The sequence below is a fragment of the Culex pipiens genome, chromosome 3 (assembly GCF_016801865.2).
Source record: "Culex pipiens pallens isolate TS chromosome 3, TS_CPP_V2, whole genome shotgun sequence".
NCBI lineage: Eukaryota > Metazoa > Arthropoda > Insecta > Diptera > Culicidae > Culex > Culex pipiens.
Genome location: NC_068939.1, coordinates 154,672,713 through 154,696,415, shown reverse-complemented (window position 1 = coordinate 154,696,415; position 23,703 = coordinate 154,672,713). Strand labels below are relative to the sequence as shown.

Sequence of the window (23,703 nt, the reverse complement as noted above, 5' to 3'; positions counted from 1 at the left end):
ACTGCCCTTACACCTACATCTTACCCTTGCTCTGAGTCAGTACGAGCAGCACGCTAGAACACGCTTTGAGTGTTCGTGCCAGGCATGCACACCTTCTTTTCCGGTTACGCATTTTAACTCGGCCGGGGGTGGTACATTACGTAGGGTTTGATGTAAGTATAAGCGCCTAACCATTTATTGTGTGCCTATCAACTTTCATTAAAGCAAAAACTGTTTTATTTTTAGTTTGAATTCAAAAACTAACTGTTATTTAACTGTGCATTGTTTTCACCTGAAATCTTCCCTAATGTTAAGTCGTGTTTATCTGTTGCTATTTCTTTTGTCGCGGTGTTTTGTTACAATTTTTGGTCCTAAGCATGTTATAAAAGTTTACCAAAAAAAATAGTAATATTTGTGTTAATCCTTTAACCATTCCATAAATTGAGTAAGGGCTCAAACCTTACTTGTTTGAAAAAAAGGGTGAAGATTGAAAACAATAGACAGTAAAATAGAATTTATTTTATAAAAATCAAGAATCAATTGTAAGAGAATGATGATCGTATTTTAAAGAATAAAAATTAGAAGCTAGATGTATTAGATGTAAAATTAGACAATAGTTAATAAAAAGAGATACAAAACAAGCTAAGATTATAGTAATGATAATTTAAAGGACAGATAAAGAATTATTTAAATAAATAAATTCGCAATAAAATCAAAAAAGATTAGGCGAATGATAAATAGACTTGATATTACTAGTACATTAAGGAAAAGTATATTTTTAAGGAAAAAAAACAAAGTTTGTTACAGCAGTATCAATTGGTAAAAAAGAGTGGAAAAGCTTTGAGAGATAAGAGAATCAAAAGTTAGTAAAATCAAAATCAAATGATTAATATAGAAGAATGAATGAAGAAGTGAGAATCAGTAGAGCAAAATAAAAATAGGAGATAGGTGGTAGCTGAGAATGAAAAGAAGAGAAACCCCGTTGTGCGATGCTTCAGGTACATCCACAGCAGTTGACTCAACATACTGCGAATCGAAACAATACCGTCTACAATCACAAATTACTTCCCTTTCCCACATTGTTGCGCCCCTTTCTTTTAGCCGTCTCGACTCTGACCCGCGGTGGTCAAAGGATTACGATCCGTTTCCACAGGCCACCAGCTAGGTCATCATGAAAACCAAGCCAACGTGGAGGTAAGAAAATAGGACACTCGCAAGGAACCAGAGCTATACTGTTCTGATCAAGATAATTCGGATGATCTAACAGAACTACGGATGTAGTTAGTTACGCTCCTTCCAGGATGTTCCTTACGTGGACGTCAACCGAAGAGCACGCAACAAGGTCAGTGCCATTGCATGCTCTTAGGTATCAATCCTTGGCCTGCAATTCTAAATTTTCTAAATTTAATAAATATTATAAATATTCTATTTTTTTTAATTCTCCAAATTTTTCAAATTATATTTTTTTATTTTTTCTCTTATTTTCTCTAGATCTCTAATTTTTTTAAATTTTTAAATTTTCTTTGTTTTTAAATTTTCTAAATTTTCTAAATTTTTAATTTTTATATTTAAAAAAAATCTTTATTTTCTAATTGATTTAAATTATTCAAATTATTTAAAATTTTCAAAATTTCTACTTAAAAAAATATTTTTTTTCAGATTTAGTATATTTATTAAATGTTCCAATGTTTTTTAAATTTTATAAATCTGAGAAATTTTAATTTTTCTTTAAATTTTCTATTTTTTTAATTTTAAATATTAAAAAAAGATGTAATTTTTTTAGTTTGTAAATTGTTTCAAGTTCTAAAATGTCTAAATTGTCTTTTTTTTGTTTAATTTGCTATTATTGTCAAAATTGGAAAAAAAAAACGCAAATTTTAATTTTCTAGCATCTGAATTGGCTTTCGGATTTATGATGCGGAAAAAGCTCATCAGTATTAAACTATCAATCTTATTCAGTTTTCCTTAACGAAACATGTACAGTTTTGCCTCTATCACATTAACTTAACGTCCAAAAATAATGAAGAATACCTTTCGCAGAGCAGCATCCTCACTTACTTAAAATTATCCGGATGAGTATACTTGGCGGTGAAAATGTAGAAAAGCGCCGGTGCCGGAACTAGCAGCAGCGCAAAGTACGACACACCGTACGGGATTGAGATGATGCCGAATGCCAGCAGCAGCCAGTGACCAACTAAAATATATTAATACAATTCTTTAGAATAATCATTGACCATGGACGAGGGGTTTGTAGGTTCAACTTACGAATAATGGTCACGTTTCGCATCTGCGTGACGGACGTTTCCAGCAGGGACTTCATAGTCTGGTCAAGTTTGATCGAAAAGTGCAACGCGTTGGACACCACAGAGATGACGATGCTCAGGTAGGGGAAAGAGTAATCTGAAATTAAGAATATTTGTAGAGATTGTCGCTGGGACAGTCAAAGGTTTGTCCTACAGATGAGTCCTCCAGCGACGGCATGCAGCAACGAAAGCATCGGAAAGATGTACAGCGCATAGTACACGGCCATCTTGCCGCGGAACGGCAAAAATTTAACGTTCAGCGCTGGTCGGATAATCATCATGAACGTAACGCAAAAGAGATAAAACACGAAGATCATCGTTTGCAGCGGATAAACCGCTTCCTGGGTGCAGTACAGCGTCGTGTCATAGTTCGGCGTCGGATTGTGAAACAAGGTGTACCAGTCGGACAGCTTCCGGACGCCGCACGAGTTAATCCTGAGCTCCCACAGGGGATCGGTAAAGAGAATCGTCAAGAATCCCGACAGCAGCACCTCAACACAAGCGCTGGCGTGGAGAATAAGCTCGCCCCGGCTGAACCGACGTTGCTGGGCGTTCAGGTCGATGCAGAACCAGTGGATGATCAGCGGCAGAATTGCCATAAACCCTAAATAAAGCCAATCATGCTCGCTGAGGTCCGACTCGCACGGAGTGCACACGTTGTTCACGTTGACCCGGAAGCCCCGGGCGCAGGCCCCGCACTCGCTGAGGGATGCATTCTCCAGCAGCGTCCGGCCGCAGTAAAGGCCCGGACACTTGTCGACGGCTTTTAGCATTTGTGAGAAGAAAATCCTCGGTTCCGACGGAAAGTTTACATTTTTTTCGCGAGATTTGAGTTGAATTTTTTTTGCTAAACACTGGTTTGTTTTGATTTAAATTTTTGACAGATTGTTGGTTGCATTTTCCTATCGTTTCACTTTCCATTTGTACCTACCGAAGGACGCCGGGGTTTAGCGATAAGGTCAACCACAATTTAGCACGCAGAAAAATATTTTGTAGAATCAGCCTGTACAAGGTTTGATTCAACTTTTTTTTTTGTTGAATATAATCAACGCCGATTTTGCGTTGAAACAAACCTTGATTTTCTCAATTCCACAAAAATATTTTGTTGTTTTGAAAAAGTGGCTTTGACGTTTAGTGTTGATACAACAAAAATCTTGATTTTCAAATCAACAAAACGTTTGAATAAATATGCATTATTTTTCTGCGCGAGGTAAAAAATATGATTTTCGTCTCGAAAAATTAAAACAGTTTAAATAAAAAAATGCTAAAATAAAAACAATTAAATAACAAAATCCTAAAAATAATTGTAAAATTGTAAAATTGTAAAATTGTAAAATTGTAAAATTGTAAAATTGTAAAATTGTAAAATTGTAAAATTGTAAAATTGTAAAATTGTAAAATTGTAAAATTGTAAAATTGTAAAATTCTAAAATTCTAAAATTCTAAAATTCTAAAATTCTAAAATTATAAAATTGTAAAATTGTAAAATTGTAAAATTGTAAAATTGTAAAATTGTAAAATTGTAAAATTGTAAAATTGTAAAATTGTAAAATTGTAAAATTGTAAAATTGTAAAATTGTAAAATTGTAAAATTGTAAAATTGTAAAATTGTAAAATTGTAAAATTGTAAAATTGTAAAATTGTAAAATTGTAAAATTGTAAAATTGTAAAATTGTAAAGTTGTAAAATTGTAAAATTGTAAAATTGTAAAATTGTAAAATTGTAAAGTTGTAAAATTGTAAAGTTATAAAAATTATAATATTGTATTGTAGAGCCTTTTACAGTATTTATGTAGAACTGCAAAGAACACGAATAAAAAAATCTTATCACTTTTTGTCATTTTGAAGCAAAAAAAAATGACAAGTCATTATTTACAATGGATCAGCTATGATCCCCTTGCAATAAAATATCAAGTAGGACGCTTTCTGTCAAGTAGGATGCTTTCTGTCAAGAAGGGTTAATTTTTAGAAATTGAATTAAAAATCCATTTTAAATTGTTTGCGGTCGTACAAAGGGTCATTGTTCTCATAAAAATATGCTCTGTCATTGTGAACAATATAACTGCAAAATATACAAATAAAATGGTAAAGTTGTAAAACTGCTAAATTGTTAAATATTCGGTTTGTTAAGTTTATCGAGAGGAACTAGGCAGTTGAACGTCAGTTTTAAGAAAGCGCTGATTTTGCCTTAAAATCGTCTACATTTTGAAAACATTTAAAAAATACACTCAAACCCCGATGGTTTGACACCAACACGGGTTGTTAAAATATCAAAATATCAGCTCTCAGCAACTACAATTATCCCGCCTGAATATTCATGCTTCAAATACAACTGCTCTTCTCTCTTCATTGAAACTCTCAGCGCCGAAAATAGCCGAACGTTTTCGTGTTTACCCACTCGCGATTGACATTTTCCTTTTCTCTCTCAATCCCGTTCCACGAACATCCTACCACAACAGCGTTTAACCACAAAAGCCGCCACAAAACCAATTTCGCATACGCAGTTTAACGGGACGTCATGCGTGGTCGGCTCCTAATCGCCATCTCGCGTTCTCTCATTGCAGTTTTCGGAGAGATTGAGAGACTCTGCGGTGAGAGCGCATAGTCGAGGAAAAGGGGAGGAGTGATAGAGAGAGAATGACATCGCTGGGAATCACGAGACACAAGAAGAGATCTCACAAGCTATAGTGACGGCCGCTATACTCTCGGATATTTTTGGTGCAGAGATAATCTATTGATAGCTTTTTTATCACTCATTTGCAACACTGGACACCAACTGTTATCAAACGAACGGGGTCACTTTTTAGTTTGACACCCCTTTTACACGGAGTTCACACACACTGCCAAACGTTTGTTTTGATAGTGTGAGTGAGCGCCGTGTAAAAAGTGACAGTTCGTCACTTTTTAGTTTGACTTTGTTAAACCAACGGGGTACAAACTAAAAAGTGTCAAACGAAAAAGTGACCAACCATCGGGGGTTGAGTGTATTGAGTTGTTTTGGTACTAAAACTATTTTGCCAAATTGAAAAATTGATAAACAAGTTTAGAATCCACTATTTCGATATGTTTGAAGGAAGATATACCTACATTTGAAATCTGAAGAACTATTACCTGCGGCATATTTATACGACGTTATTATCGTCATTATACTGACATTGGGATATAAAACAACCTGGTTCAATGAAAATCCTTACTCAACTATAAGCTTAAAATCTTGCATAAATTCGTTCAAGCGTATGGTCGGTTGTATTGATAGGATATTACGGTCCTGTTCAGCAACGGAGAAGGACAACCATGGGTGGTCTCTCATGCTCATGCTATCGAGAAATTAAAAGTGAGAGTGTGTGCGTGCAACATGGAGTTAAACTTTTCGAAGTACCATGGAAACCTTCACAGCAACTGCACAGAAAGTTTAACTTCATGTTGCACACACTCTCACCACAGACAAACAGACGTGACTCTCCATACAAATTATTTTTGAAATCCATCGTCCTTCATCAAACCACCAAATCACGGCGACGCCAGCGCTGCCTGGTGAGCTTATGCCGAAGCGCAGCCCAAACACACCAATACAAACCCATTACTGTCATGTGTCATGTCAGTGTATGCGTGAGACAAACAAGCCTTAACGATTGTAAACATTAACAGCTGTTTCGAAATAATTTTGTTGTTGCTGATCATCAGTAACAAAATCAAAACAATTAAATCAAGACCGACGGCCGAAAATGACGGTGGGTCGGTTCCACGGTCGGTTCCGTTTCCAATGGCAGAACCTCATGAGGCAACTCATGCGGCAGCACCTGCAGCGATGCAAGACAAACACAATGACAGAGACCACACCACTGGTCCTCCCCGTTGCTTGCATGTTCCGTCTAAGATTCTTCCTCCACCGAAAACATGAACCATTACACCTGACACCATCATCAACAAGATATCCCGGTCACGAAAACACCAGTAGTGGCCGCCGGAATAGGAAAATCCAATTCAAAACTAACGGAATTGATCTCCACGATGGGCGTTTGGAAACATCTGCGGGGAACGTGTCCACGGCGCAAATAAGTTGCCAGCCAACAAAACCAAAAGGGCCGAATGAGACTAAAAAAGTCGCGAAGAGTGGCGCTCACGATCAACGCAACATCGTCAAAATGCCAAAAGGACGACCAGCAGCAGCAATCTGAGCAGCAGTCCACGAAGGATGAGCAGGTTGCTCCGAAGGAGATGACTCCACCACAGGATCCGGCTTTCTCCCCAGTAGCGGGCGCCTCAGCAGCAGCCTCGACTTCGGCAGGCAGTGGAGCAGGCCTATCTGGTTAATAGTGGGTAAAAGGTATGCCCTCGCTAGTCAGCCGCTCATCTGACTCTGGCCGAAACTTCCCCAAATTTGACCCGCTAAGTCTGGCTGGATGGTGGATCACCGTTGGAATTTCTGAATTTCTTAATTTTTTTTTTGTTTTCATTTGCTGCCTCACACGTGCTCACGCTCAACCTAAAAAACAAAAAACACGCATCACACACACTGAGAAAAGACGGGCGAGCTGTCACGACAGCAGCGCCATCAGCGCCGGGTGAGTGGATGCCGAAACAAAATTGAATTTGAAATAACCGTTTTTGGAGGACGATGGTTCGGCACTCGAGTGTCCCGTCTGTTTGTCTGTGCTCTCACTTTTAATTTCTCGATAAGCTTTAAATCTTGCATAAAATCAAATTAGCGAGTCCGTTCTGTACACTGAAAACCCAACCATGGTAGTTGCTACCATATTGTAGGGTTAAATTGAGAACACGCACCGACGTATTTTTGCTAAAAACATTCCGTGCTTGGATTGACTGATTAACGCAGTCAGTTTTACTATGTCGAGAGCGGTATGGTAATTTTAACCCTCGATTATGGAGAGAATGATAATCATTTCGTAATTGCTACCATGCAATTTTGTGGAAGCATGGTACATTTTACCATATTTGCGTTTAATTTCACCAAAAAGCCACAGTTAATTTAATAAGCAGCATTTTTAGCAAATTGGGTCCTAAAATGAAGCTTAGATTGCTGATATTATTGTTTACAGCGATAAAGCTTATTTTTCTGAGTACAATGTCCCTTTGTACGACCACAAAGAGTTTAAAATGGATTTTTAAATCAATTTTGAAAAATTAACCTCGCGGTCCTTCTTGACAGAAAAGCTCTTACTTGACAGCTCGTTCCAAGGGGACCATAGTTGATCCATCGAAAAAATGTTGTCTTGTCGAAAAAAATTTTGAATTTAAATGAAAATAAGTGATCAGAAATGGTTTTTAATGGTGTTTTTTACCGTTGTACATAAAAATTGACATAGGGCTTTAGTACCCAATTTTCTTAAAACTACCATGGTCGGGCTTTCAGTGTAATTGACCCAACGACACGCGACCCACTTTCCACGCGTTCCCTCGAATTGACAGCCATCGCGCTCGTCGTCCGCCATCTTTGCCATCACTCGTCTGTTGTGCGTGCTTCACGGCGGTGGCTTCCGTGCTCGGTTCGGTGAAAAAGTGAAATTTGCTGCTTTAAATCCCCCAGGACAGTGCTAGAAATCGCTTCAATTTGCTCCCCGAACGTTCAGGTATGAAATTTGTGCGTCCATTCATGCGGAGCGGTGTTTTTTCGTGACGAAATTGTGCTTGGCCGACGCAGTGAAAATTTAGGGGCTCGCGCTCCGCCATATTGTTTTTTCGTACGTTGTCTTCTTGGCGGCGACTGTTTTTGGTTTTCTTAACCCTGCCAACGGCGGCTTGTTTTTGTTTACCTCTGCGCTGGGGTGGTTCGATTATTTTTTTTTGGTAACGTTTTCTTGATTTTTGTTGTTCATTCTAGTCGAGATTGTCGTTGTCCGTTTTTTTGGGGGTGTCGAAGTTTGCTTGAAGAGTCATCACCATGGACGATAGCAACGACCAGAACAGTCGTGACCGGTCGAGGCGCAATGATCGGGGACGTAACAACTCCCGGTACAGCAACGATCGGGACCGCAGCCGGGACAGGGACCGCGACCGGAGCGAGTGCCGACGGATTTACGTTTCGAACGTGCCGTACGAGTACCGCTGGCAGGATTTGAAGGACCTGTTCCGCAAGGAGGTCGGCGATGTGTCGTTTGTGGAGTTGTTCCACGACGAGAGCAACAAACCGCGCGGCTGCGGCATCGTTGAGTTTGAGAAGGCCGAGCACGTGCAGTCCGCGCTGGACAAGATGAACCGGTTTGATATTAACGGGCGCCAGCTGGTCATCAAGGAGGACTACGGCAACGAGCGCGACAAGTACGGCCGGGTGGTGCCCAAGTCGTTCCGCGGGGGTGGCGGAGACGGCGGTGGTGGTGGTGGCGGCGGCGGCGGTGGCCGGGACAACGATAACCGTGGTCGCCGGGATCGGGACGATGATCGAATGTACGTGGTTTGGTATTTTTGCTTAGTTCGTAAGATTTATGCTCTGTTTTGTTTGATTTCCTGATGGGGGGAAGTGCGTCTGGTGAGAGATGGTGGTCGTGTTTGAGTTGCTCGTCCTGACCGTAAACTAAAAAAGATCTTAAAGTTGTTCATTGTGCATAGTATCAGGTCAGAGGTAGATTCGAAGTCATTTTGTGATTCGAACAGATTAAATGCTTGTATTTTAATGACACCTTTTCAACTACTCCTGCGTTGTTAGCAAAATCCACTTCCACGCAAAGTTACTTCCCCCTGGACGCTCCCCATCTTCCCAACCGACAGCGTAGCAATCATTCCCGCAAAGTGGCCACCCGACGTGGCCAGCGATATTCACCAACCAAAATCTTTCTGTTTCTGTACTTTCGTTGTATGTGTTGAATGTGTTTCGCCTCTCCACTCGAATCGAATCTCTGCTTGTGCGATGATGTAGTTCGGGGCGCGACGACGGCGGTGGCTTCAATCCGGACTTCAACACGTACGGTCTCAGCATCAAGTTCTTGGAGGGGCTCGGCATTCAGGGCCCGCTGCACACCCGCATCTTCATTGCCAACGTGAGTATATCCAACCTAGCGAAATGCAGAGTTTTGTTTTTTTTCTTTCTTTCTCTTCTTTCCCCCCTTCATTTTTGGGTTTTTCCTGTAGAACGCGTTCGGAACGTCTTGAACCGATCGCTCGATTTGTTACGTTGAGTTACGATAGAGTTTGATAACTGGATATGACTTGTCTCGCAAATTTGAAGCGAAGAACGTGCGTAACAAATCCCCTGGCCTCGTATCGCTCCTGTAGAGTACGTTGTATGTGTTAACCTGGAGGATTTTCCTTTTCTCTCTTTTTTATCTTCCCCTCGCGCGTTCACCAATCAGCTTGACTACAAGGTCGATGCGAAAAAGCTCAAGCAGGTGTTCAAGTTGGCTGGAAAGGTTCAAAATGTTGATCTTTCGGTTGACAAGGACGGCAACAGTCGTGGTTTCGCAGTCATTGAGTACGATCATCCGGTTGAGGCGGTCCAGGCCATCTCGATGTTTGACCGGCAAATGTTGTTCGACCGTCGCATGACTGTGCGTCTTGACCGGGTGCCGGAGAAGGGCGAGCTGAACCGTCTGCCCGAGGGTCTCAAGGGTATCGGCATTGGGCTCGGTCCGAACGGCGAGCCGCTGAAGGACGTTGCGCGCAATCTTCCGTCACTGCAGCAGAACAATCAAGTTCTGAACAATTCCATCCAGAACGCGGCTCCGACGCCGGTGCAGCCTCCGCTGGGTGCGAATCTGCTGGGCGCGGGCAACACCCTGTCCGGGTTGAACAGCAATTTGGCCGCCCAGTTGAGTAGCGTCGTTGGGCTGTCCAACCTGACCGGTAATCTGCAGAACTCGATCTTGTCCAATGCTGCGGCCGCTGGTTTGTCCAATCTGACCGGGCTTGGGGGCCTGGGCGGAGGGGCGGGTGGTGCCGGCGGCTTGGGCGCTGCCGGCCTCGGCGGAATCGGCAGTGGGGCGTCCGGATTGGCCGGTCTCGGTTCGCTCGGCGGCGGTAACGACGGGGGTCTCGGCAACAGCTTCAACCAAAACTACTCGTCCGGCGGCTTCGGCAACAGCGGAGTCGGCGGCAACCGCAACAACGACTACGACCTCGGATCGAACGTCCGCAACTACAGCACCGCACCGAACGATGACTACGGCCGCAACTACGGCAACATCAACAACGGCAACAACAACCGCAAGTCGTCCGATACGATCATTATTCGTAACGTGAGTAACCCCCCCTCAACTCAAGTTCCTCCCCTGACTAACCAATCTCCCTCCCTCCCCCTGGCAGATGCCGTCGGCCTGGACGTGGCAAACGCTGCGCGACAAGTTCCGCGACGTCGGCGAGGTCAAGTTTGCCGAGATCCGAGGACAGGACACCGGCGTGGTTCGCTTCGCCAAGGAGCGTGATGCCGAGGTTGCCATCAGTAAGTTTCACCCATCTCCCCCTCAAACAAACCCAAACTAATCAAAACTGTTTCGTTGCAGAAATCATGGATGGTTCCCGGTTCGACGGTCGCACCGTGGACGTCACCTACTTCTAAGTATTTGAGCGAGGGATGTGAGTGGGTGTGTGTGTGGGTTTCTGCTGTCATCGCTGTTCGTGTTGCGCGTAGGTTCGACTCGACTTTTACTCTGGGTTGCCCATTTCGTTGAAATCGGTATCGTTTTTAGTTTGCTCAACATTCTTTAACTTTCGATCAATTGGACAAAGTCAGGCTTTTTTTGAGTTTCGCTCTTCGACACACACACACACACACACACACAGGGATGATAGCGGTAGCAGTTTTATTGATTAAGGGATCGCGTGCACACACACAATATTGCATACACAAGACTAGGATTACTTGCTTTAAGTTAATACACTTCAAGACGATTCCGCATGAGGAGAATGTGCGTTCTGCGTTCGGTTCCGTAACACGAAATGGGGCCGCTTTTCATCTCGGTGGCGCAGCAGATTTCCCTCTTTTCCCCCTCTTTAGTAGTCAGTTGTTCAAGCGCGTGTGGTCGACCAGATTAGACAGGTTGAAGTAGGGTATCGAGCTGTCCAGTTTGCATGAAGGTGTAGTAGGATGGGCGAGTTCAATGTTCGACAAGTGCAAATCTGACGATGTGTACGCGGCGACGGTGCGCACGATTGGTAAACAATAAAGAATAATATACAACACGTAAGCTTGCATGAGGAGAGCTTCATTATGGATGACAACTCCCTTATCATTTTTTAAATTGCAAACTCGTAAAAACTTTTGACGAAACAGTCGGAATGATTGGTACGACGACGAGTGCCAACGTATTACCGATGAGAAGAAAGCAGCTTACGACATCGGAATCGGCAAGTCGTGGTTTTCAAGCTCAAGAAGCGCCAGCAGGAAGACCGAGACTGCGCAGAAATGGAGCAGCTATTCCGAGCTAACGAGTCGCGAAAGTTTTACGAGAAGGTGAACCGGTCCCGCAAAGGCTTCGTGCCTTCGTGCCGGAAACCTGATTGTAAACAAGAGCGAGGTGTTGGAAAGGTGGAAGCAGTACTTCAACGAGCACCTCAACGGCAATGAAGCGGACGGAGACGGCGTAGGAGTCAACCTTGGAGCGCCCGCAGCTGATGAACAGTTCCCAGTGCCTGATCTAGAGACGGTGAAGAGGGAGATCAAAAAGCTGAAGAACAACAGAGCCACAGAGTAACCCAGAGGGAGCACTGGCATTTAATTTATGGTTGCGTTACGCGGTACATCGCGGTACATCCCCCCTTTAGCAACACTTTTGATTGTCGTGAGCCTCTGGGTAAACTGATGTTTAAAGCGTTACTTTTTTTTCGCAGCAACCAGGTGCAATCTTCAGTTGTCAAAAAATTTCCAAATGCTCTAAATCAACAATGTGAATTTACTGACGGCTATCGCGGATAGTGTCCCCATGTCCGGTACGTCCGAAGTTTGCTGGAAAAGGATAAACTTGGAGCAGAACCACCGCCTTTTACCGGGTGGGTCAAGTTCCGCCAAAGAATTTAACTGTTTTGGATGCTGGCAACGCTGGGTTTTCTGTACCAGCTGTGGCTCGTACAGAAGTTCTCACTAGAGATGTGGCTTCGCGTAATTAGTTCCAAATTCCAATTCCAACAGAATTCCACTGAAATTTTCAGAAAACTAAACTTTTTTCAATTAAATTTTTGTGCGAAATTGTTTGGGACATTTTCCGTGGCTTTAACATTTGTGACCGAAGGCTTAGTCAGTACAATTTCTCTGGTCAGTTTTTGGGGGAACGACGAAACATATCATTAGGAAAATATGTTAAGCAGATGGAATCTTTTTGTTTATATGTTTAATTTTCATTTATAATCCTAATGCTGGTCTGATTTGATGAACAGACTTTTCGACTTTTTGGGACCCTATCTTTCATTGTTGACAATAGCTCACACAGACATCTATTTGTATGGAGCGTGGATAATCGCCAATTACTCATAAAACAAACTGCCTTGGTAAGACAATAAGATCTTGCCTAATCCACGAGCAGCAATTTTGACACGGCAGCATATTTATTATCCATTTGAGAGCGAAATAAAAACCTGGAAGGAAACAAACCCCAACGAATGCTTTTGTCCCACCGCCAAATCTATGTATTCGGGTGGTCCTGATGGACACTGCAGGCTTAGATTGGATTTTAACTGCTTCCCAAGGTCTTTTAAATTACAAAAAAATCATAGAACTTGAACTGAAAGAAATACAAATCAAATCCATCAAAACATGACACTTGTCAAACCAAACAAATCTGAAAAATCCTGAGTTTACTATGATGAAAAATGTTCTTCATCAAAATCGTAACGCTCAAAACATAACGTCGAGAGCCGCTACCTTTCCAAAGGGTATACTCGTCACGGAGCCACAAAATTTTCTGACAACTGTTCGGACTGTTCTCTCCAGGGGGATGACAGATGAGGATTTCAGCCTACCACACATCATTTCCAAGATGGCGTCGTGTGTTTATAAACAATGTGGGTTTGTATATAAACAGCAAAAAAGTGAAGAGGCGGAAAAGGAACAACATTATTTCGATTCGTTTGAATAATTCATACCAAATTATTCTGCGAACAATTTCCGTCTTGCGTGAGGTACACTGAAAGAAAGACACATAGCAATATCACATGTTTCACACGTGATTCTGCCCCATACGACTTTACATGGGAATGTCATGTGCAAATCACTTGAACAAAATTCATCGCGCGACGTGGTAGATTCAAAGGCAAATCACGTTAACCTCACGTGTCATTGCACATGATTATCACATGAAATGTTTATGGGAATGAAATGGATTGCACATTAATATCAAATGATTTTCTGTTCAGTTTCAAGTGAAAATTTTATGTAGCATTTTATTAAAATACGTTTCATATGTTTTTGAGTTTTGCCTTTTATTTTTATAATGTAAATAACACTTAACAAATTTCTAAACGTGTACACAAACTTAACTTTTTCGAGAAATTTAACTTTCACAATTGTCTTACAATTCACACTTAAAAATAAGATGCACGCACATTCTGGACGATCAGCGATCCGTGACTCCTTGGCCACACGCCGGATCTCTCACCTCACGGAGGTCCTGAAAAGTCTCTTCCGTGGAAATCCCTAAGTTTCGCTGGAAATTAGCATATCCGTGATTTCCTGGAAAAATGGTATAAAATTGTCTGCTTAGTATTCAATTTTGCTAAGAATTAATAAGAAAATACTTACCACATAATCCTGAAATGCATAAATTATTAAAACCACTTTTTTCGGGAGCAAATTAAGTGCGAGCTCCAACTCGTACCCGTTGAAAATTGCCATCTTGCTTTAGGATTAATTTTCATCATCGATAGCATTTGAAACTAACGTGAATTTCACTTGGAAATCAACGGACAAGTCGAATAGGGCAAATCAGAATGAAATTCATTTGAATCTCACGTGACTTCCACTTCAAAATCAAAGGACAAGCTGATTGGGGCTAATCAAAGTGAAATTCATTTGAATCCCGCGTGAACACCATGCAAAAGATGAGTGAATGTTTTTTTCCTAATGATCAGCTGGAGCTGAATGATTTTCCCATTCATTTGAAATGAAAAGCATGTGAGAGTCAAAGGAAAATCACGTGAAGTTATCGTGTTGGTTTTTGGAGTAGCTCACGTGAAAAAACATTTGATTTTGCTATGTTGGGTTTTTTCAGTGTAGGTATTAAGAGAGCAGTATCATTTCAAGCAAAACAATGTAAAAGGTCCTAAGTCGAAAATGTAAACAAATCGGATTATTGAATAAAATACATAAGAATAACTTCCTTTACACATAAAAAATACAATATCCCTCAAAACTTCACAAAATTTGTACGGTATTTAATTATTTGATAAGGGCTCAATTCGGTGTTGGTTTGTTGTTGTTTATTATTTCGTGTTAGTCTTCCACCACAAGAGGCCGAATACGTAAATAAACATTATCATTAGGTCAACTGAGTTAGGGCTTTGTGTTTTGAGGACCTATATGGAAAATGGAACGGCTGCTGTCAAAAAAGTGTTTTGCCTCGTGTTGTTAGCTCGCCGCCTCGCTCGCTGCCTTTTTTTGGAGAAAAAATCAACGTAAAATTTACATTAATGATGGATTTCGATCTTTTTAGCAATTTCGATTTATTGCTAGGTAAGATTACCAACACTTATAATATTATTTTCATGTAAACTTTATGAAACAGCTTGCTTTCTGGAGGAATAATAGTAGGAGTAGGAGAAACCGATCACCATAAAATGGAATGATAATTTAACCGATATTTTATGTTCTATTTCCAGAAGCAGCTCAAATGATGCTGGACGCTTCTGTAGCGGATGAGACCGATGTGTCCAGCGTAAACCAGACAAGCGACAGCACACTGACGGCAACAGACATTGACTTAACCCATGCCTATGCCGATCAACGGAAGCCATTCAAGAATATTACCAACAGTGACGTCAGCACTCTCAGTGCCAACAGCGAACGATCATCCGGCAAGCAACCGAGTCAGCGGCTCAACGTTACGCAGGAACCCCAGCTGAAACGTGAACGTTCTGGAGTGTCAGTTACAAGCCTCAACAGCAGCTGCCGATCAAATGGACGCGATCCACCGTCGCTTAACGACGCCCAGGACTCTCAACTGAAGCGCACCAGTTTCGCCGTCAACAGCAGCCTCGATACGTCAGCCCGAGGAGCAACGGAAGCGTTGCGTCAGCGGCTCAACCTTACGCAGGAACCCCAGCTGAAACGCGAACGTTCTGGAGTGTTGGTTACAAGCCTCAACAGCAGCGGCCGATCAAATGGACGCGGTCTACTGTCGCTTAACGCCACCCAGAACACTCAGCTGAAGCGTACACGTGCCGGAGTGTTGGTTACAAGTTTCAACAGTGGCCGGTCAATCGAACATGGCTCACCATCGGCTTCGCTAATCGGAAGCCCTGAAAAGTATGCTGAAGCCGAAGACATCGCGGCAATCAGACCAATACGGCGTAAGCTGTCTGCGCATCAACTGGAATTTACGACGAACACACATAAGGAAGCTAAAGAAACATCTAACAACCTGCCCGCTCCCAAACGTCTCCCTACGACGTCATCCCCAAATAGGCGTGAGTTTCCGGATGAAGACCCTTTTGGGGACATCACAGTGATTAGCAGAAACAACTGTTTATTCGATGATGCTGGTTTTGAAGACGCAGAGGACGAAGACGAAGGCAGCGAAGAACACCCGGAAGAAGCAGAATATGACGCCGAAGTAGATGTGGAAAGTGATGGAGAGGAGTCGACACCGTACGTGATACACGTGAGCCTCGTAGAACAGTACTTTATGCCGTACGCGAACCTAAGTCTCTTCGACGACCATGACCCGCTGGAAACGATCGACCCACTGCAAACGAGCGCAAGTACATCTGGTATAAATTGGAGTTAAAATTCTTGATTTTTTCTATAAAATTTATTTAAAATGCTTTATTGTTTCAGAAAGTGTAATCGTGCCCAAGAGAAAACTAAACGACAACCTCGGTGGACACGGTGAGTGAATTCCAAAATTATATTCTGGGCTGGGGAATTGGGTACGTTTTGAAGCGACTCCGGCTCCGACTTCGGCTTCTCGTGATTCAGCGACTCCGACTTCGACTCAGACTCAAACTTTCCGAAAAGACCTGACGTCACCGCCTCCAACAACAACTCACATACAAATTTGTTTAAAATAAGATGACTCTGGCACCGACTCCGGATGCTGAAGATTTAGTGACTCTGACTCCGACTCCAGCTTCTCAGTATTTGCCGGCTCCGACTCCGCATCCTCAGAAAGACCCGACTCATTTTTTGATATGTTTTAGAGGACATTAAATACCAACTTTTCAGAAATTTCCAGGTTGTGCATTAAATCTTTGACTGAGTTATGAACTTTCTAATCAATACTGATTTTTTCAAAAAATCGAAATATTGGTCGCAAAATTTTTTCAACTTCATTTTTCGATGTAAAATCAAATTTGCAATCAAAAAGTACTTTAGTGAAATTTTGATAAAGTGCCCCGTTCCTGTTTTCAAACCTTTGCATGGCAATATCTCAGCAACTAAGGGTTGAATCAACAAAGTTAAAAAATTATAATTATAATTATAATTTCTAAAACAAGAAAAACTAAAATTAAAAAAATATGAAATTATGAAATAAGGAAATTTCTGAAATGAAGAAATTAGGAATAATTTAATATATAATTTTATGATTTTATAATTTTATAATTTTATAATTTTATAATTTTATAATTTTATAATTTTATAATTTTATAATTTTATAATTTTATAATTTTATAATTTTATAATTTTATAATTTTATAATTTTATAATTTTATAATTTTATAATTTTTTAATTTTATAATTTTATAATTTTATAATTTTATAATTTTATAATTTTATAATTTTATAATTTTATAATTTTATAATTTTATAATTTTATAATTTTATAATTTTATAATTTTATAATTTTATAATTTTATAATTTTATAATTTTATAATTTTATAATTTTATAATTTTATAATTTTATAATTTTATAATTTTATAATTTTATAATTTTATAATTTTATAATTTTATAATTTTATAATCTTATAATTTTATAATTTTATAATTTTATAATTTTATAATTTTATAATTTTATAATTTTATTTCTAGTTATTCTAAATGAAGAATTTGGGAAAATAATGTTTAAATTTGTGTAATAGACCAAGCTACTAGACTTTGGTTGTTTTTTTCTGTTGAGTATTCCATGATATATTTCTTTGGCGAGGGGGAAGAAGCAACTACCCACTACACCACCGGACCCGGTTTAAAAAACAAATGTTTGATAAGCTGCAATTTTTCCGATCAAGTTCGCGTGTCAATAGGAAATTTACTCAGCGCTATGATTTTTGAAGTCTTATTTCAATAAGACTTTGTATTGAATTTCATAAGCACAATAAACAATTTATTTTTATTTTTTTATGTATTTCAATATCAACTTACGGATTTAACCCTTCAACAATATGATTGTAAAAAGAGTCAAAATCTGCTTTATTTTTTTGTAGACAGTAACTAAAGGAAATAAATAACCGATAGTTCCCACAATTTCGAAGATACTTAAAATTTGCGTACCGAAAATCGTGGTGGAAAAAGCTAAGCTTGATGTGCGCCGTTAAAAATAAGAATACAGTTCAGACTCGATTATCCGAAGGCATCGGAAAAAAACAATAAATATAAATATTGAAATAAAAAGCCACAGTTTTAACATTTGCATGGAAAAAATGTTTTAAAATGCATTTTACACTAGTTCAGTTGTTTTGCAATCATTAAATTTCAAAAATTGTAAGATTTGACGAAAACAAAAATATTAGCGACAGTAAAAAATTAACATCGAAAATTTTCAAAAATTCAAATGATTTTTTAATTGACTTAAACATGCAAAAAATGATTCTGAACGCAGATGAATGAATCAAAATTGAGTTCAGTTGATTCCACTTAAATTTTCATTATAATTTTGAAGTTTTTTGAAAAAAAAAATTGCCACGAGATTTTTCGGGCCAATTTTGAAGGGGGGACAAAAACTTTAAATAAAATTTGTACCAGCCTAAACTGCCGTTCTACGCATAATTGTCCCATGTTAAAAAAAGTGCATCTGAGAAAAACGCGATTGAAATTTTTCGACTGTTTGTTGTGTTTCTACGCATAATTATCCCGTAGGCCCTATTCACCCCATAAGTCCCTAATCATCCCAGATAGCAGTAAACTATTTTAAAATGATTTAGAATTATGAAATCCAAGATGGCGGCCAAAATGGCTGAAATGAAATATTGAAAAAATGCATTTTTAAATTTAATAGGCAATCAACCACTCAACAATTATTAAAATTAAGTCGCTGAATTAAAAAATACGAATTGTTTTTTATTATTAAAACCTTCAGATAATCAAGACGGACTGTTTAAAATTTTTACTGTAAAACATTTGGTGGAATTTCAAAAATCCGTTTTCAGTAGTATTTTATAAGATGATTTTTGGCTTTCTCAGTCAAACAAATTATTAAGGACAAATTGCTATGAAATTTTGTGTTTGTGTTTTTAAATCACATTTGAGTACTTTTGTATAACAAGCCTTACCCGACCAACTTCGTCTTGTGTTTTTTTGTTTGTTGACGTATAGCTTGTTTGCTTATTCAGCCTCCTGTGATCAAAATTTGATTTTACGCAACTTTTCCCATACAATCTGCAGATGCTCCGGAATCGGTTCCAGAGTGGCCAAAGTGTCAATTAGTTAGCGTAAGAACCTTCCTTGGGCTTATACGAACCCAACGCAACAAAAAGCACCTCGATCCGACGCTCCGTATTGAACTGATTCGCGTTCGAACAAAACCGTCGAAATTTTTTATATATATAGATAGATTTTAAAATGTCGGAAATATTTGGTATTTAAGATATTTTTATATAGTTATTTGGGAATCTTTCAACAGTTAAATGCCTATCAAATTGTGTTCAAATTCAGAACATTTGAAAAAATATTTTTCTTTTAAAATTTATTTTAAAATTGCAATTGAAATTTTAAATAAAATTTTCAGATATTTTAAAATAACAATAATTTCAGAGTTCAAGTGCATAACAGTCATTTCAATACAAACAGTTAATTTTTATTTTTATTCCAACAAAAAAATTAGTTTTTGTTGGGTTTTATTTGATTATCATCTGAAAATTCCGTAAAAAAAAGATTAGAGAGATTAGAGATTAGAGATGTTTCGGTTGTGTTGTTCAGAAAATCGCAGCACGGTCAATTGGTTTATTACCATTCTGTGGTACTCAAAAATTTAAAAACACCCAAACATGTTTATTTTTTCTTTTTTTCAATAAATTTGGCACGGCTCATACAAAGGATGTATAGAAAATTATGATTATGTTTGCGCGATCTGGGAGTTGTGATGAGAGGTTGAAGAACAGACCAACTCAGAAGGGTCTTTTTTGGACAGTTACATTTTTTCTAGAAATCCCATCAATACCTAAACCCTTGCCGAAGATACTAAATCGATCAGCAAAACATGTTTTATGGTACCGATTTTTTAAATATATGGCACTTTTTCTCTGGAAGAATCGTTCTTCTTGAATTTACAAAAGCTTTTTCAAAGAAAACTGAAGAGTATTTGCATAAATGTTGTTGTCTTTTGCAAATCTTTTCTACCCATACTCATACCCAACATTGTAAATGCTATTTCCTGCTTTCCAGTAATAATTTATGTAATTCTTGAATTTAATACAAAACGATTTTTTATTGATTTTAAGTTAAGAAAAATTGTGGAGCATGGAGATGAAAAATAACAAGCATTATGGAAATTAAGGATTTGGACTAGAAACTGTTAAAAACGGCTTCTTACTTTTTGTATTCAATTTGAAAGCTTTTTTGAGAAATAAAAATATTGAACCAAATGTATACGTTATGTCAGTCTATAAAAAAACATTGTAATTTGATTTAAAACTATATGGAAAAATTCCTTCTGGCCTCGGGAGAAAACCGGGAAAAAACCGGGAAATTGAAAATCCAAATCTGGTGGCCACCCTGATTTATAGTGATATGCAAGCTTTTGCATGAGATTTTACCATCGGATTTTTTGCTGTGTTGCCAAATACTCATAAATATTGTCGGTATTCAAATTTAAATGGTATTTCTCATGTTTTGATAAATTTAATATTTTTTATCATTTATCTTTGTAAAAGAAAACTTGTTCATCTTTTTCTAGAGAACCTAACATCAAAACTCCTTAGTGGGCCGGATTTAATAATAATTTCAAAACTATAATTTTATAATTTTACAAGCTTTTCCCGGCAAACTTCGTCCTGCCCTTTTTTGGTTTCTTGACGTTTTTAGCTTGTTTGCTTATACAGCCTCCTGTGATCAAAATTTGATTTTGCGCAACTTTTCCCATACATTTTGTAGATTTTTCGGAATCGGTTCCAGAGTGACCAAAGATGTCATTTTTTGGCGTAAGAACCTTCCTTGGGCTTATACGAACCCAACGCCACAAAAAGCACCTCGATCCGACGCTCCGTATTGAACTGATTCGCGTTCGAACAAAACCGTCGAATTTTTTTATATATATAGATAATTTTATAATTTCAAAATTTTATAATTTTATAATTTTATAATTTTATAATTTTATAATTTTATAATTTTATAATTTTATAATTTTGTAATTTTATAATTTTATAATTTTACAATTTTATAATTTTATAATTTTTTAATTTTTTAATTTTATAATTTTTTAATTTTTTAATTTTTTAATTTTATAATTTTATAATTTTATAATTTTATAATTTTATAATTTTATAATTTTATAATATTATAATTTTATAATTTTATAATTTTATAATTTTATAATTTTATAATTTTATAATTTTATAATTTTATAATTTTATAATTTTATGATTTTATAATTTTATAATTTTATAATTTTATAATTTTATTATTTTGATGATGATTTATAGTGATATGCAAGCTTTTGCATGAGATTTTACCATCGGATTTTTTGCTGTGTTGCCAAATACTCATAAATATTGTCGGTATTCAAATTTAAATGGTATTTCTCATGTTTTGATAAATTTAATATTTTTTATCATTTATCTTTGTAAAAGAAAACTTGTTCATCTTTTTCTAGAGAACCTAACATCAAAACTCCTTAGTGGGCCGGATTTAATAATAATTTCAAAACTAGCCCACGGGCCGCACAGAAGACCATGGTGGGCCACATGCGGCCCGCGGGCCGCATTTTGGGTACCACTGCGATAACTGATACGAGAGAATGACTCCACAGATAAAAAACTAAAACGGTTGCTTTTCTTCAAATATTTTGACAATGTTTCCTATACAAACTTCAATGACTTTGAGGGAGGGGTTCAGGGGATAGCTCCGAAAAAGCTCGGATTTTAATCAGTCTAATGAACAATCATTTTTTTTTTTCAGTTGACGCTGCAAATGCCCATAGCGCAGCACCTACGACGGCGCTGAACGTGCCAGCCGGAGATTTCCGAGACTTGAACATCGACGCGATCCAAAAGAAACAAAAGAAAAAGACAACAAGCAACCGAGATCTCCGAGCAAAGGGTTTGCCATACCTCCGCCGGAACGGAACGATGGCTCCGGCAAGACGACTTAAAACACCATGCGAGTGCAAGAAACTTAAGTGCCACGAAACGTTTTCGGATGAGATGCGAGCGCTATTTTTCAAGACTTTCCTAAAGTTAACTTCCTCTGCACAGAACCAGTTTCTGAGCAATCATGTGCTCATTAAGCTCGTTGCGTACCACAATGTAAGATTAATAGCACTGTCTGTTGTTCAATATTTAATATAAAAATGTATTTTAGGTTGTTAACTCTCGACGAACGTATACATACACCTATCACCTGCCTGCCTGCGGAGGAATGTTGCGCGTTTGCAAGAAAATGTTTTTATCAACATTCGATGTTAAAAGCAAGAAAATGCGCTGTTTAATGAACAAGAAGCGGTCCGAATCCGGGATAGTCGAGGACGACAAGCGGGCGCTCAACCATAATCGTTATACTATTCCCACGGACGAGGTGAAGTTTATCAACGGACACATCCTGTCGTTCCCCTCGTGCACCTCACATTACGGCCGCGAGAAGTCGTCCAAACTGTTCCTGAGCAGCGACATGTCGATTGCAGCTATGTACAGGCTGTATGTTGCTGAATGTACCAAACGAGAAACCCGCCCCGTCCATTACAACTCCTACAAGGCGATCTTCAAGACGTACAACCTCGCCTTCCGAACGCTCAAGGTCGACACGTGTGGTACATGCGACTACCTGGCCGTTTCCATAAAAGGATGTCAGCAAGAACGCGAAAAACTGGAACTAGTCAGCAAGCAGACCGACCATCACCAGCTGTCAAAATTTGTGTTTGATCAGAAAACCATGGATATCAACCCAAGTAACCATCCAGCACTTAAAACCGGTCACTGTTCGGCCCTTAATGCGCTTTCAAAGCTGCAAGTAAAAGCTAAACAGTTTTTGCTTCAGCACTAACAGCTACTATAGTGCTGAATAATGGCCGCTTTTGGACTTTACTCGGCTGGTTTAGTGCTGTCCTCGACTGTTTCTGCCCACCCCTGCGGTAAATGTCAAAAAAAAAACAGCGAGAGGCAAAAGTATATCTATCTCCCTCTCCCCCTCAATTTCCCTGCACGCTCTCAATTCTATTTTTAGTTTGCCAGCTGCTTTACCGATTGAGCTATTTTTGTAATGTTGGTTTGCTGCTTATTCCGGAAGTGATGAAGTTGACGTCTCCGATGTGGTGGTTGTTCCTGAGCCCGTGTCCTCACGGCTATGTAAGGAGTCATTCTCTGCTGTGATTACAAGGATTTATGTACTTCATATGAATGAATATATACTTATTTTTATTGAAATTTCTTAAAATCACATAGTTGTTTATTAAAATGATGCCTCTATTTTAAATGAAAATAAATTTACTTAATTTTTACTTTTATTTGCCAAGCACGTCGCACGAAAACCAAAACATCTCCCTCCCGGTTCAGGGTAGCACCTAGCTCATTTTCTCCGTTGTTGTCGATGACGTCATGCGGGTCATAGCCTTCGAAGGTGCATCTGATTCTGTCCCAAGTTCTGTCCTGAAACTCAATGCTACTGCTTCCTCGCAAATTCCGGACTTTTTGTGGGCCTTAAACCGCTGAAACGACACCAGAGCGGGCCGGAAGGTCGCGGGACTCGCGGGAAACGAATCCAGAGCGGGCCGGAAGGTCGCGGGAACGGCTACTTGAAGTTTTCCGTCATTGAGACGATCGATTATTTTGTACAAACTGAAAACGTATAATGTAATAAATGAAAAGAAAAAAATATCTGATAATATCAAGAACTTACATGATACAACACTTAAATATATATTACAAACAATTTCTGCACACAAAAAAACTTGCCTGTGT

The 23,703-nt window shown here is 38.9% G+C and overlaps 3 protein-coding genes across 3 annotated transcripts; 2 read left to right on the top strand and 1 right to left on the bottom strand.

Moving 5' to 3' along the window:
* Window positions 1-1,916: 1,916 nt before the first annotated feature.
* On the bottom strand, window positions 1,917-3,153 carry LOC120418173 (JNK1/MAPK8-associated membrane protein). Its single transcript, XM_039580473.2, has 3 exons — window positions 2,437-3,153; window positions 2,245-2,379; window positions 1,917-2,173 (listed from the first exon to the last, which is right to left on the bottom strand). The coding sequence occupies exons 1-3, from the start codon at window positions 3,053-3,055 to the stop codon at window positions 2,034-2,036; spliced, it is 894 nt and encodes a 297-aa protein (XP_039436407.1). The 5' UTR covers window positions 3,056-3,153; the 3' UTR covers window positions 1,917-2,033.
* Window positions 3,154-7,735: 4,582 nt separating this feature from the next.
* Window positions 7,736-11,418, top strand: LOC120418179 (myelin expression factor 2). Its single transcript, XM_039580479.2, has 6 exons — window positions 7,736-7,872; window positions 8,124-8,686; window positions 9,156-9,276; window positions 9,589-10,470; window positions 10,538-10,673; window positions 10,735-11,418. The coding sequence occupies exons 2-6, from the start codon at window positions 8,184-8,186 to the stop codon at window positions 10,788-10,790; spliced, it is 1,698 nt and encodes a 565-aa protein (XP_039436413.1). The 5' UTR covers window positions 7,736-7,872; window positions 8,124-8,183; the 3' UTR covers window positions 10,791-11,418.
* Window positions 11,419-14,487: 3,069 nt separating this feature from the next.
* LOC120418177 (uncharacterized) lies at window positions 14,488-22,986 on the top strand. The gene is made up of 5 exons (XM_039580477.2): window positions 14,488-14,894; window positions 15,041-16,150; window positions 16,218-16,268; window positions 21,710-22,056; window positions 22,112-22,986. The coding sequence occupies exons 1-5, from the start codon at window positions 14,852-14,854 to the stop codon at window positions 22,787-22,789; spliced, it is 2,229 nt and encodes a 742-aa protein (XP_039436411.1). The 5' UTR covers window positions 14,488-14,851; the 3' UTR covers window positions 22,790-22,986.
* Window positions 22,987-23,703: the final 717 nt, after the last annotated feature.